Here is a 16191-nt window from a genome sequence, read left to right on the forward strand (position 1 = left end):
CTCTTATGGTAACTGTAAAGTAGTGACATCTAGGCAAACAGTATCCCATTTAACATTAGAAAAGTTCATGCCCCCTTTATGGAGAGCTCTGAGAAACCAGAAACCAGTTTTGCAAATCAACCTATGTTTTGGACTCTTATCTTCTGCTTATTAAAATTCCAAACACATTGAACTTCTCGTTGGCATGACAACGTGATTTTCCTTCCCGTTTAGACTAGCTGGTTACATTGCAATTTTCTGCACAATTTCAATGCACTTCTTTTCCCAAGACCAGAATATTTAATTGAGAAGAACAAGGTTAGAAGTTGAGCCTTTAACCTTTTCAGATACAAGCATCCAGTAAAGTGTCATACATAAACCTTTTGAGGTAGTTAAGGCATAGAACGTACAACTACACAGTGTATCGTTTCATTCATAGTGCAAAGAAAGGGGTCATAGTGGCATTTGCATTTGTCATTTAGCTCTTTAGGATGATACCTGGAAACCAAGTGCTTTACTATGCTTTATGGTACTTTAAAGCTTTATCTGTGAGAACATTTTTACACTGATAAGAGGTTCTTTATTAAGGCAGCAATCATTATTAAACACTTAACATTTTCATGCACTCTATACAATCAAATAACTAGTATAGTCCATTAATACAATATAAAATCAGAAAGAACAGTATAAAAATACTTGCTTTACAAATGTATGTGTAGTATTCCTTTCATTAAAGAATTTCTCTGAAATAGCCATGCTTAGAACTAATGTCTGAAAATACAGGATGAACCTTTTAGCAAAAAAATGTCAAAGATTGTCCAAAACATCTACACTGATTGTGGTAGAATATGTATTTTGTGTCCATCTGTATTGTGATACTTTTTATGCTTATTCAATTGGTAATTTGTCTGACAGCTCTACCTTAGGAAAAACAATTCATGATGTAATAAGTATGTAGTCTTACCCAAAGAAGTGAAATTTGTTTTTCAAGATATTATGGCAGAGTCAAGTTGTATTATTATGTGTTTTATCTGTCTGTGTCTATTCCTAAGATGATCACTTAATGTTGACCATTATTACGGCTGAGCATTTCCAGGCTAATTAAACCTTGTGATGTTCTCTACTGAAAATAAGCACTATCGAAATTTTGGGAAAACTCATGTGATGAAAGAAATGCAGCTAAGAAAATGTTTGCAAACATATGAAGCCTGAAGAGCTATGGCATGTAAAACTTTGGAGAAACAGACTGGAAAGAGTACAAACAGAATGGCTCATAGTGAAATGTGAACTGCAGAGAGCAAAAATGATTAGACACACTCAGTGTATCGCCAAGCAGCTTGCAGTGATGGTCTGTTAATGGAGAGTAAAACAAAAGTGGTTGAGAGGCGAAATTTCCACATTTCTATATGTGTACTTAATGGACTCATATCATGACAGTGGTATGATGTACTTTTGTGTTAAACCTTTTGTCCAGGATAATTACTGTCACGTCAATAGACAGAAAAACATATGAATACATAACAAATACTTAAATACATATTGTATGACATAAAAACTACTTTTCATTGTAGAAAATATTTGTATTTATTGAGTGCAGAAGCAACAGTTTTTGACACCACTGAATAACCAAAGCTTTTCAAAATGACTCAAATGTGTCTCATAGGGCTGTTGACTGAATCAACAAAATTTGCCAGTGGTATTGTTGGCATAATGATTTATTCATCATCTTAATTAAGACTTTTGTTCCACTTATAAGTAGAACAAATGAACAGTTTTAACAATAACAGGCCAAACATAGTTGGTCAATCCCTATTTACCTAACTTTGCAAAATACCACCCTTGAAATTTTTGCAGGTTCCTAAAGTACTACTATTCACTACACTACTTATTAATTTATTGCACACATCTAGAGTTAATTGTATGATGGAATAATTTACCCTTAGCCAGCTTCCACCTGTTCCCACTTTTCCTAATTGGTTCATATATTTTTCCAACATATAGTACTAATAGATTAATACAATTATGTTATCTATCTATCTATCTATCTATCTATCTATCTATCTATCTATCTATCTATCTATCTATCTATCTAACTGTATGTGTATGTGTGTGTGTATGTGTATAGTATTGTGGCATGATTGGACTGCACAATGGACATAACTGGATTATCAGTCTGGTAACCAGTGATGTGGACTTTGCTAATTCTCCTTGTTTTTCTGCAGAGTCTATCTGGATATTCTTGGTTTCTCTTTCTTCTAAATGCAAAATGTTAGGTTAATTGGTGACTTTAAATATGATTAGAATGAGTGTCTGTATGTGTGTGAGTGTGACCAATTGTGAACAAAATTCCATTCTTAGTTGTCTATGACCTTATGCTATATGTTATCAATCTGATCTGCAATTCCATGATGGAAAAAGAAGTTCAGAAAATGAATGGACAGAGGAAAAAAGGGTGGGGGCAATATATGTTATTCATGTGCCACACCCTACATTTTTTAGAAAATTTTCTCTAAATATTAAAGTGTAAAAAAACTTTTTGATTTATGCTAAGAAGACAAGGAAATATTTCGGATTAATTTTATGTTTTATATAAATATGGCAATAAGTCTATTATACACTAAAATGCTGTCAGTCTTTTAACTAAGTATATAAACTGAGTAAGTAAAATAGCTGACTTGCATTTTAGTGGTTTTAAAGATAAAAACTCAAAACATATCTTAAAGTTTAACTCTTTCTTTAAATGTACATATTGTAAACAGAATTTTAAAAGTTTAGTATAATTAAATGGACGTTTTTTCAACTATGTGGTGTAATACTATATAGACATAATTAATACGCATAAAGGCTTTTGCAAGCCAACCTCGCCAGGCATAGGGACAATGTAAATTGTAGTACTGCATGGTTTTCAGACTTCTGTAATGGTTAATAGTGACCCCTACAGTTGAAAAGGTGCATTAGTTTTTGCTTTAGAAGTCCCTGAACAGACAAAAAAAAAGTCTTGCTTAAATATGCAACTACATCAAAAATAATTGAATATACTGCTACATTGCAGAAATGTTATTTATTCTGTTCATTTCAAAAGACAAAATTCTATACATGAGGATATGGCTGTAAAAGATTCTTACAAACATGAACCGACTAAAAAACAGAATACTCCTTACTTACCTTTCACACATTTACTTCTCAATGTTCCATAAGCAGTGGCTGAAAAACAACCATTTTACATTTTACGCTACACTACAATTAAAAGAAGTGACATTTTAAACTGTTTTGTGCAGCAATATTGATATGTTAAGATAGAATGCAACTGCATAGCTTATTTTTTCTCTAGTCAATAATTCTGGATTAAATGTGATGTAAATGTTTAGATTTCTAAATAGCTGAAGTCAAACTTCAAAGGTCTGAAAATTGCATACCCACGAGAATTAAATTCTATATAAAGAAAGAATTTTACCCATCTTCCGATTGCCCGGTCTGATTAGGTAGGCTAGGATGTGTAAATCATTAAATAAAAAATATATTTTAAAAATTAAAAACTACACTTCTAGAATTTACACTAAGTAGTATAAATAATAAAATAATAAAAGGTGTCATTTTGCTTGGCTTTTCTCTACACTAAGTAGTATATAAATTTAGACTTCAGACATTTGTACATACGTATATTTAACATAATGTAATCATTTACCTGTGGAAAGTATATGAAGAGGCAGAATACTTTTGATTTCAAATTCCGAATTCTTTCAGTGCTGCTTTTATTATGTATTTATTAGGAGGATATACACAAGAATCCAACTGTAAGATGGACCTGCGCACACTAATTCAAAATCAAAATAATTCCTCTAAAACATTAAACTTCTAAACGACCCTCGGAATAATACGGAACTTTTTAAAGAAATCAAAGTTTCCATCTGAACTTTCATCCACCCATTTTTAAACCTGTTTAACGAAGCCTTTCCTGGCAACATCGACCAGAAGGCAGGGATTAGCTTTGGACAGAGCAAAAAACAAAACAGCAAACCCCACTTTTGTACAGCACAAAAAGAAATTGATTTTCATGGCTCATTTTTTTAAGATGTGTATTATATTAGTGGTCCTCTGAAAAGAAATGTGTTTCACAAAGCCAATAAGGCTGTCTATCTGTTACTGCTATACGGTATTTTAGATTTACCCCTCGATTTCTCATCAGCCCTGATGTAGCCTATGATTATTCTGCGGTCAATACATGAGAAACACATCCAGCAGCAGTGATAGCGCCCTGGTCGCTGTTTTGCAAAGAAAATGTTCCCACCTATTATTGTGTACAAACTGCTCCGTGTGACATGTGTGTTACATTATCGTGTGCAACTCAAGTGGAAGTAACAGCTGAGCACAATGGGCAAACAAGCAAGTTCAAGCCCATTGGGTCGCAGCACTTAAATACAGACTACCTGTGAGGATTTTTTTTACATGACTTGTGCGGTGTGGAGATCGGCAGGAGAAGCGAGCATTACAACATTTAAGCTTCATTGCGTGTAAAATGTCAAAGTGGATTTTCTCAACTATTCAAACCAGCGCTCATTGTCAATCCCGTAGTAGCCCACAGGAAGCGATAAGGTTTCCAGTCATCCTGGTGGATAATACATTTTTTCTTCACAAAACAACACACTAGATATGAAAACTAAAACCAGTTTATTGATTATATTCCGCGCTTGGTAACTGATGATGAGTTATTCTGTGCAAGTATTAAATGCGCCTACATTGACCATTGACTTATTTTATTATTATATCAACTACAGCTTGATATGCGGCTTGAACAAAAGGAAGTCAAAGCAATTAGGTTTACGAATATATTTTTTTGACAATAGTTGATTTAAATTTGCCCCAATTATTATATGTAATGGTGAATAGACAAAGAAAAAAATCACAGTAATGTTCTACAATTAAGCTGTGGGGGTGTGTTAAAAATTTGTAAATGAAAATATATGTACAGGGAGAGGCGGAAGAAGGTAGTGGGAGGAGGGCAGCCAATGTTTCAGAGGTGACTACGTTGGACAGCTTTGCTTTAAACTTTTGTAAATTACCGGCAGGTTTATTTAAGCAATTTTCTGTATAATACGGCACAAAGAAGTTGGAATCAATAGGTGAGCGTAAATGTATTTTATTCTTCCTTCTGTATTTACTTCGTGTTTAATTTGTAAGTGCAAAGTCAGACAGACCTGCGTCGGAAGTTCAGGTGAGTAGAAAACGATTTCAACTAAGTCGAGAAAAGGCATAACACATACGGCTGCTTTTATATTGTGTTGTACTCAATAACACAGCCACATCTATAAGTTCTGACTAAACAAACGAGCAAGGAGCAAAGTCCTTAAACGGGATGTTTTGGAGTGCAGTCGCCATTCGCCAATTCCAAAACAGTCAGGTGAGATAGATAGATAGATAGATAGATAGATAGATAGATAGATAGATAGATAGATAGATAGATAGATAGATAGATATTAATAACAAAGTTTAAAATGACTAAATACCTCAAATGCATACGTTTGCTAATTACATTTCTTCGCTTTCCTCAACTTTCTAATGCGGGTTCAGAAAATGGATGGTGTAAAGGTGTACATTAAGACAAAGAATTTCTTAAGACTTTACACAGTATGCGATGCCTAAAACTAAGACCAGATGCTATTGTTTGCATCTATTCTTTCGCTTTCGGAGCAAAGTACTTTGATAAATAATAAGATTCTAAAATATGTTCCAAATGTTGTCGATGGCTATTGTATAGATTACAATAGAACAAAAAAATAAGTGCACAGTAAACCTATACGTGTATCCGATATGATGACATTCAAAACAAATGAAAAAGGGGTATTTTGCCGTACAAAGCGTTGTCAGAAAAGGCTTAATCAGGCGAGTGGTAAGAGATTCCTTCCAGTTAGTCATTTTAATGCGTGCCTGGACTTCAATGTGCTGCCGTGTAAGGCTTCTACTGTACGAGGTGTTATTTCCCGATAAAGAAACTGCGGGTCTCGCTTTTCTTTCTCCTTATAAAATTATTCGCATTATTTATGCTACATTGAACGATCTAATTTCTTCGTGATAGTCAGCTAATTGCTCCGGCAGGTAATTAGAAGTAGTTTATGTACCAGAGGGCTTTTACAAGTGCCCTTCGGATTACCGACTTGCTTTGTAAATTACCATATTTGCAAAAAATAAAATCTTCTCGAGCCAGTTTACGGTGATGAAAGCGGGGCTCCTTTTTCACGGCTTCGAACAGAATTACTCGAAAGCACGCGATATTAAACACATTTTGTTCGTGCTCAGCGGGCCAGAATAACGCGGTCATTATGGCAGCGAATGGGACAGGTTTTAAGCTGGATTTCATGATGGCAATATACACCATCCATGTGGGAAAAGAATGCTTTAAATGGGGACATCTGTTCCGTGTTGCTCATATAGCCCTTACAGTCAGGACAGACTTAAGAGAATAACCTGTGCCACCTTTTGAACTTGTTGTGACCAGAGGGATGGTGACAATTGCATAACAGATATGCAAAAAAACACAGCTCTGTCTAGTGCTGCATAATATGTGCTATGTGGAGTATTTAAATTTGTCCAAAACACATTCCTTTTTAAACGTTTTTCCTACTAAAATAGTTGTTTTCAAATTGTATTTGATTAGTAAAATTAATAGCACGTATATGACAGTATTACTCAGTGTATTGCGTATCTATATATGTGCATGTACATTACATATTTAACACTATATTTATATGTGTATATACGTACATACAGTATGGTAATAAATATATCTTACCACCTTCACATTGATTAGTAACTTTTCTCAAACCCGTTGAATCAATTTCTGACCTTTATCTCTTTTATCTTATACTTTACCACAGTAGGTATTAAACATTATTAAACATTATATTATTGTGGGAAAATGTACTTTACTATGTTGAAGTAGTATGTTTTAAAAAACCCTTAACAATGTTGTCTTACTTTTGTGACAGGCGAAGAGCCTATAATGATTTAATTCCACTTGTGAATACCGTTGAGCACTACGTTTTACTTTCAATGCATCAGCCATGACTGAACAATTATATAGGTCTAGGAATTAATTATTGCGTGTGTGGAAAGTTTATACATAAAACGTATTAGTTTATTAAAGGTTTTATTGATTTTTGATATTCATACCTCAATAAATATGAAAAAATTGGCTCCATTTTTTTAAACTGGCAGCAACTAATGTAAAGGTCAACGGAATTAAGAATATAATTAGGAAAACAAATACACGTACAAACTGTCTCTGCATTCCTGTTTTTGACAGTTCCTTAAGTACAACTTGATTTTTCCCTGCAAAATTTGTGAATCATTTCAAACTAAAATAAAGGCGAAGTGAAAGTGATGAGCAATTTAAAATCATGCATTTAGCTTTTCTAACCTTTCAAGATATTGTATCTCTCAGGCTGGGCATTAATCTCGGAAAACATTGTCTTGATTAGTCAAGATCACTTTATTGCATTCTAAAGTATTTCATACATACAGTGAATACATACCAACACAGTGGGTTTTATCACTTTGCCAAGAAATAAAACTGCATTGTCCCTTATAAGTTTGTCAAGTATTCACTTATGAAATGCATAATGCTTCAACGTATTTAATAAAAAGAATGCATACAGTATGTGCCCAATTCTAATGAAATTTATCAAATGTGTGTTATTTAGAAACTTGGAAATGATATGCTGAATGTTAAAGAATATTTCCTTATCCAATAAAGAAGACACCTCTGACGCATTACAGTCAATAGCTGTCCTTAACAGAGACAGAGGAAACCGTTAGTTCCCGCAGCATCTCACGCGTTTCACGAAGCGCATTAAAGTGCTTCTGAACACATGTTTTGATTACACCAGTGGAGCGCGAGCTGCCCCTTATTCGTAATTAAACACAATTCCCAAAGTAACATTTATCTTCCAGGAGCTGTTATTGCTACTGTCAACTGTCTGGAGGAGACGCCAAGCAATCGTCTTGTATTACCTCTTCTTCTAACTGGACATAAAGAGACTTAATCAATAATATTGAGAAGAACACCTCGGTATGTACTTGGGACACGTGTAGACAATTATGTGCGGGAATAAGAGCAGAGCCTAAAGGGGCATGGGTACCTGAAATAAAAAGAGCGAGTTATTAGCCTTAATGCGGGTCTGCAGAATATGGTTACTACTACAGATTATTTTATTTGCATTATTATAGCTGCTGTTTAAAGGTGTACAGAAGATGGCAATATTTTTTATACATGTAGACTGACATTAAGTATAAGGAAGATAATAAATGCAAACTAGATTCTGCTTCTTTTGAACTTTTTTTTTTAGACTATCGGTACGCATTTGGTTTATAAACATTCCAGCCTTGTTAGTGTGCAGCTCTGGAAAGAAATTTATAGTGTAATGCATAAATAATAAGTTTGAATTGATCGGTATATTCTCGTTTTAACGCAGAATGTTTTTGCATTCGTGTATAATCATTAGTTTATTGAATACTGGAATTCTACACGCTATTACCAATTTGAGAACAATGTACCAGTCCGCTGTAACATTAATACCTTACACCACATTTCAACTCATTGCGAGCTAATATACAATAGAATATAATAAAAGTCAGTGAAAAGTGATTATATATATAGTGGTTGATTTTATATATATATATATATATATATATATATATATATATATATATATATATATATATATATATATATATATATATATATTCACAATACTCACACACATAAATATAGCACTCGCACTTATCCACACACATTTAAATTTAAATGTGTGTGGATAAGTGCGAGTGCTATATTTATACCAACACACACACACATACACATACATACATACCGTAAAATGTAGCCTCTGACTTGTAACTGTCATTGATCATCACATTTAGTGAATGGTTAATCGTTACTGAATATATGTTACAATGCGTTGCATGGATTAACGGATTGCAAGTTTTATATCTGAGAATGTATTTTATAAAAATTATCTTAAGTAATGGCAGCCCATCAACAGTTAACATTTTCTATTTGGCATGTAAAGGTATGTTGTAGGTTTGTCTGCAGCCTCGCCTGGATTCCCGAATGTAAATTAGATCCAAAATGCTGTTGTCCAAATCGAAGAAACAGAGAAATTAATCTGGGCGACTATCCATCATAGTGTGTAATAAAGGCAGCGACATGGATGAGACAGATGATATGATTAAGGAGCTGTGGTCGTTTTAATTAACTTTTTGCTGTCCTGTAATGATCAAACTGGTCAACAGACCCGGTCAATAAGCATGTTAATATCAAACAAATAAAACTGAGGATGATTAAAAACCTCCTGGTTTATTAAATTTGAAATTCAAATGAAATTTATGCTGTTCTTGCACACAGCATGCTAATGGAGTAAATCTTTATTGGGGATGGATGCCACGGGGTCCTGCGAATATATGAAAGCCCAGATTTTCACAGTGCAACACTTGTGACATTGCTTTTATTGAATCTTGCACTGTAAAAAACATTTTCACAAGCATTCTTGAACTCTTAACAATATTTGTTGAAGTAAAATGCGTAAATTCTGGTGATTTAAGATAATTTTGTTTATGTTCTATCTTTATATCACACACATTTCATATGATCCAAGGGTGTGTTACAGCATTTTTCTTTATCACTTTTACTATTGAGATGGAATGATGTGTATGTATAAAACTCAAACAGGCATACAGTACATATAACAAGACAAAGGGTAAGTAATCATTCTTTTCAAACATGGGCGAATGTTATTTTTTGTTCAATTATGCATCTGTCAATTATAAAGCAAATGAGGGAGAAAAAATACATGTAACAGCGATAAATGTTCTTGACCAGCTTTAATTTTAAAAGTAAAAGAAAGAAAGTAGGCACGATACATAATGCTCTATCTTCAAGTAGAAAAACCTTTCCTGATCTGTTGGATAAATTAACTTCTTTCTCCTGCAAATGAAATATAATAAATGATACAAATTAAATGGCAAAAATAAACATCGCTATTCGAAATGAATACAATTAAAAGAGAGGGTCTAAGGCGGAGGAGTTAATTCCTTTTTATTTGTTAAGCCGAGCTCCCTCCTTTTTCCCACCTCTCCCTCCTTCTGGGCCGCCCTGCCACGCCCTCTCAACATGCTAAAGTCATCCTCAACAGCAAGCTCAAATAAACACAGCATTCATTTCCTCAACAGCATCCTCTTAAGAAAGTAGAGTCTATTAATCCTCCTCTCAAAAATATATTAGCATTATAGCATGACAGTAACCTGCTGTATATGTGTGAACAGCTTAGAAAACTGCAACGTCAAGACATTACTTACCATGCGCAAACTTAAACAACAGGACTAGGCTGAGTGGTTGAATTAATCTTTAATGTTTCTCGTTTCAATTAACACGGACATCAATAGTCATTTAGTTAAATTACAGCGAACAGGTTACACGTAATAATATCATTTTATTTAAAAAAAACAATGAGGCTCATTGAGAAACATCTTCAGAACTTTTCTTGGTTTCTTCTTTAAAGCAAAGAACACAACTAGGTTACAGGGTAAAAGGGGAGACCAAAAGAAATTTAAAAGGAAGGGTCACATATTTGCATGATTCCAGTAAACCTTGTCCCTTACCGAAATATGTGCACACTTCATACATTAAATGCATGCAATTTTAATTAGTTTAACAAATTGCAGTACTGTTTTATCTTGAATGCAAAAGTAAAAACAAAAAAAAGTCACAAGCAAATGACACGCGCTTTATTTCAAATAAATTTTGGACCCTTGACACGGAATAACAAGGGATTCGGGGGTGTGGGCAAGGGGGTTGGCAACAAAACAGTAAAAAACTTTACCGATTTGTTCGCTGAAGTTTGCCTACCTCCGTGGGCGGGTTGGGGGTGGGGAGGTGGTCCGCTGATGACCTCACGGTAGAATGTGGCAGAGCGTCGGCTCTACGATTCTGATTGGCCACCCGTGTCCCAGCGGCACTTCAAAGCCGGAGAGGAGCTACAATTGTGGTGGAATGGGCGGAACAGATCATTGTATTGCACACCTCTAAAAAAACACTGCTCTGATTTATAAATATAAAAAGATCCTCTGAGGAGGGCACTTTTTGTGATGGCAACTTCACTTCTAGGGGTGAGTCTAAGGATTTTCTTGCTGGTTTAATTAGTTCTTTTATTGTCCAGTGGAGGGATTAAAATAACCCCGGTCACAGAAGGGCAGTCAGTCGCTTGATTATGTTTTAAGCAACTGGGTCTAAAGAGAAATACTGGACCGGTTACTTATTGTAAACAGGGACGATAGATGCATTTAAGGCACGGAGACGTCTCTTGGATCCCTTAGTGGAAATCCGTTTAAGGTTAAACGAGAAACTTCTTATTCAGATTCTTATCTTTTACATTTATTATTTTTGTTAATATTGTTCCGTTCAGCTTCACATTCTACAGGTATGTTGACCAATATTTCTTATCTTAATTATGTAGGAAAATATGCCTTTGCTTTGTGTTTGTTTTTTTCTTGTTTTTGTTATCAAACAACTTTTTTCATTAAATGCAGTGTTATCTATGTTTTGTATTAATATTTAACTAAGTATTTTATCAACTAATCTGAAACGTTAGTGTTCTTAACTGTATAGATGGTATACTCAAGCACTTCAACTGTGTATTTTTACATTTTATTTATGTACATTTGCTTTTTACTTTAAAACACAAAAATGCGTTACGCATGTATTGACTACCAGTGATTATAATAATGATAATAATAATAATAATAATAATAATGCATCAATTTTCTGTTTTCTTGTGTTGACTAGGAAGAGCCGAGGTTAGGATCGACTCCATTAGCCATGCTAGCTGCTACCTGTAATAAAATCGGCAGTCCAAGCCCTTCGCCATCCTCTATTTCGGATAGCTCCTCGACCTTTGGAAAAGGCTTTCATCCCTGGAAGAGATCCACCGCAAGCAGTTGCAACTTGGGCTCCGCTCTGTCTACTTTTGGCGTTTCTGGCGCGTCTCGCAATGGAGCGGGGCTCACTGATTCGTTCAGTGCTAATAGCTCATCTGGATCCAGTGCCTTTTCCTTGACTTCTAGCTCCACTACCAACACTCCCTTTGGGAATGAGTACTCTGTTTTTCAGGCGACTGTTTCCAATAATTCACAAGATGCCAGCCACCAACCTGTTTTTATTTCCAAGGTACACACTTCAGTGGATAGCCTGCAAGGTATATATCCGCGGATGAGCGTGGCGCATCCGTATGAGTCCTGGTTTAAATCTTCTCACCCAGGTATACCAACCGGAGATGTGAGTACCACTGGCGCTTCCACTTGGTGGGACGTCGGTGCGGGCTGGATTGACGTGCAGAATCCAAATGGAGCGGCGCTGCAGACATCCTTGCACTCCGGCGGGCTCCAGACATCTCTGCACTCTCCTCTGGGAGGTTACAATTCTGATTACTCCGGCTTGAGCCACTCTGCTTTCAGCACCAGCGCTTCTCCTCACCTCCTCACTACCGGGCAGCATCTGATGGACGGATTTAAGCCCGTTTTACCAGCCTCATACCCAGACTCGAGCCCGTCACCTCTAGCAGGCGCTGGGGGCACTATGCTAGGAGGAGGTCACACAGCCACCCTGGCTGGGTCTCCACGTTCTTCAGCTCGCAGATATTCGGGAAGAGCCACCTGCGATTGTCCAAACTGCCAAGAGGCTGAAAGACTGGGGCCAGCCGGGGCCAGCCTGCGTCGGAAGGGGCTGCACAGCTGTCACATCCCTGGTTGTGGAAAAGTGTATGGAAAAAACATCCCACCTCAAAGCCCATTTGAGATGGCACACGGGGGAGAGACCTTTCGTCTGCAATTGGCTTTTTTGCGGCAAACGCTTCACGAGGTCCGACGAGCTGCAGCGGCACTTGCGCACACACACCGGCGAGAAAAGATTTGCCTGTCCAGTGTGTAATAAGCGCTTCATGAGAAGCGACCACTTGAGCAAACACGTTAAAACCCATAGCGCCGGAGGAGGTTCGGCGGGCTCAAGCTCCGGGGGAAGTGGGGGCAAAAAGGGGAGCGATACAGATAGCGAGCGCAGCACCCCCGGCAGCCCACATTGCCACTCCCCAGATCTTATACAGCCCCCGGAGGGAACGGTGATGAATGGCCACAGCAGCTCAATCGAGTGAAACCCTGAACAGTCGTAAATATGAGACGCACCACCCAAATTATTCCTGTATAAATTGTAAATGTTATATCCACGGACTGTTTGTTGTGGATTGTCACAGAGAAGCGGAGAGAAACTTTTACCAAGTCCCTCAAACTGTCAAAACTGAGCTCTCTAAAGTGTGTAGGCCAAAGGAGCTTTAGCGAAATAAATAATTGTAGGTAAGGCTACCGTTCATAATGTAGGCTCCGAAAGCCTTTCTGGTCTTGGAAAATATTTTATTATTGTGGTGTAATACGTTTTATTGGACCGACGTCAATCTGTTATCCTGTTCAGCACACATTTGATCAATAAACTTCAATGGCTTTAAAAGCTCAGCAAGAAACAGTTATATTTGTTTTACTGTGGGTACAGCAGGATGTGACATAACCCTCTTTACTGTAAGGGAGTTGTGCGTGTGTGTGTGTGTGTGTGGGGGGGGGGGGGGGGTGTAATTTTATTTTCATATTTGCTGATTTGTAAACCTTCTCTCAGCAGAAATATTTCAAGCTGTGTTCTTTTTAAAATACATTTTACCGGTTTTCGGTACATGCAGTAACATTTGCATTATTTTTAAATTGAAAATATTGCGACCTTTCATTTAGGCAAAAAAAGTATTAAAACAATACTTTTTCAAAGACGTTTTGCTGCGAAAGGTACATTTTGGGAATAAGCTTTTTTGTTGTTTTTGCTGTGCATAGAGGTTTGATTATTCTCGCAGAGAGAAAAGAAACTTTTAAACCAGTTTTAATACATGTTACCGATCTTCCGTGAAACTGCACTGGCCCCGGTTATCTGGAACACACGCAAACACACAGAGGCCAAACTTTATAAAACATCTGCATTGACAGTGTGCCCTCAGTTTTAAAAGTGAATTATTTTGTACATCACTTGATCAAGGACTACAGAGTGGATCACACAGATTGTGCAAAAGATTACCTTTTACACCGTTTCTTTTAATAAAACGCACAAAGATTCAAAAAACGAATTTTTACTATCTTTTTACTAAAATATTTGGCCCTACTTAAGACATGTAAGGCTAACCAAAATGGGCACTTTATTACTAAAAAGTTTTAACGGATGGTGCGAATATTAATAATGCATCTAGTGACATTCTAAAATGTTGATTTCAAAAATTCTGTCAGTTGTACAGTTCTAAACATGTTTTGGTTTGTCCTTTATCTACCTTTGATTTCGCGTGTTTTATATACGATGTGTCTTTTTTAACCTATGTACATTTTGAACGTATTTTTTCTATCAAATTTTATCTTCTGCATAACAGTGAGTTCCACTGTAATTTCATTTCAAGAGGAAATAAGAGTTTTAAATCGTTTCCGACAGTGACTTCGCACTTTTCATCCATAATAATAATAGTGGGATCATGAGGACAGATTAGCACATCTTGGAGCACCACTGTTAAAGTGTGAAATGTATTTGTCCAGGAGACGATTTTGTATAATATGTTCTTGTAAATTGCTTCTAGTAAATATTTGAATTATATGGGAATTCAACTTTTTTTGGTCAAAAATCATTAAAAAATGATAAAGAAATAAAAAAAAAGAGGTTATTGTCAGAGTACTATTTAAGTAGCCTACAAGTTGGACTTGTATCTTGAACTGTATATCAAAACGCACTTTGGGGAATTTGTTCAGTGTATAGGAAAATATAGATCTGTAATATGCAGACATATTTGATAAATATTTAAATGCAATTAATTTAATTGAGCATGTTTACTTGTTTGCATATGCTTACAGTCAAGATATAGTTTGCATTTCTCCTATATACTTTATAACAGTGGGCTTTTAAAACAGAAGGCTTCTATCTAAGTCAGAATGAATCTGTAAAAAAAAATCATGAGTTTATTTGCCTGCGGCACAATTTCGAATCTACAGGAGTTAAAGGAATGATTAAAATGCAACAGTTTAATTAAATATTATTTATTAGGAGAATTCTGCAAACAACGTTTTTCCTAATTTTCAAAAATCAGCATTAAATGTATTTCTATAAATACTGGAAATAAATGAGTTTTAAGTTGAAAACAGTTCATTTTTCATTATTTTAATTTGTGTATTGGAAATGCGAATGTTGCATTTCATTAATAGTTGTACATTTTATTTATTAAACATTTTTAGAAACAAATTCGGTGTACATGTTTCCCAATATGCTTTGTATTATTACATTGTTTAGATTTTTTTTTCAGGGGTTGTACTTGTAAAACTTTGCCCTGAGTGAGTACTGTGTTTTAAAGTTTAAAAACAGTTTCCGTAGCAAAAAGTAAAATGTGTACATTTTGCACTGAATGACTCGGGCCTTTCCTAGTTGCATTAAAATGAGAAATGGTTTTAAGTATCATATTGAAAAGTATGCAATTAAAGAAGAAAGAAAACAAAAAACGTACTCCTCGCAGTTAAAAAAAAATACAGCGGCATATTCAGCTTGTGTTGAAAAGCGAGAAATGTGTCTAATCTGCTGCAGCTCTACACAGCTCTGAGAATACATTTTTCTGATGCAGTTAATGGATGTTTGAATGGTGGCTTATCAAGTACAGCCATATGGGGAACATATGTTACTTCACAAGTGGAAAAAAGGAAAGAAAAAGAAAAAATATATGTTAAAACAGTGGTTTCATGAATTGTAATGTATTTTTATTCATATTCCAGATACTACCGTAAACGCTTTCGTGCTCTGTTTTTCGTTGTAGATACAATGTACACATACGTATAGCACATATACTCATATGTACACATATATACACATATAACATAACTATTAAAAAATTGTTCATTGTTAAACAAAATAATCGTCGTGTAAATCATACGGGAGCAATTCTTGTAATTAATTTGAAATACATGGCATAAACAGAAATTTGATGACTTGTGGTACTCCAATCTATCTCTTATTGTGTTATTCTCACGCAATTAGTAGAGGCATCAATTTGCATCATACATTCCACAGAAAATTCGTAATCACGGGGACTTTTTAATTTGTATTATGGGAAG

The 16191-nt window shown here is 35.6% G+C and overlaps 1 protein-coding gene across 1 annotated transcript; it reads left to right on the forward strand.

Moving 5' to 3' along the window:
- The first annotated feature begins 10831 nt into the window (after nt 1-10831).
- Nucleotides 10832-15899, forward strand: LOC114664250 (transcription factor Sp8-like). Its single transcript, XM_028818308.2, is given in 3 exon segments — nt 10832-11139; nt 11816-12793; nt 12795-15899. Coding segments are annotated over 3 exon segments (1380 nt in total). The 5' UTR covers nt 10832-11118; the 3' UTR covers nt 13176-15899.
- Nucleotides 15900-16191: the final 292 nt, after the last annotated feature.

This window comes from Erpetoichthys calabaricus, chromosome 13 (genome assembly GCF_900747795.2).
Source record: "Erpetoichthys calabaricus chromosome 13, fErpCal1.3, whole genome shotgun sequence".
In the NCBI taxonomy this organism is placed as follows: Eukaryota; Metazoa; Chordata; class Cladistia; order Polypteriformes; family Polypteridae; genus Erpetoichthys; species Erpetoichthys calabaricus.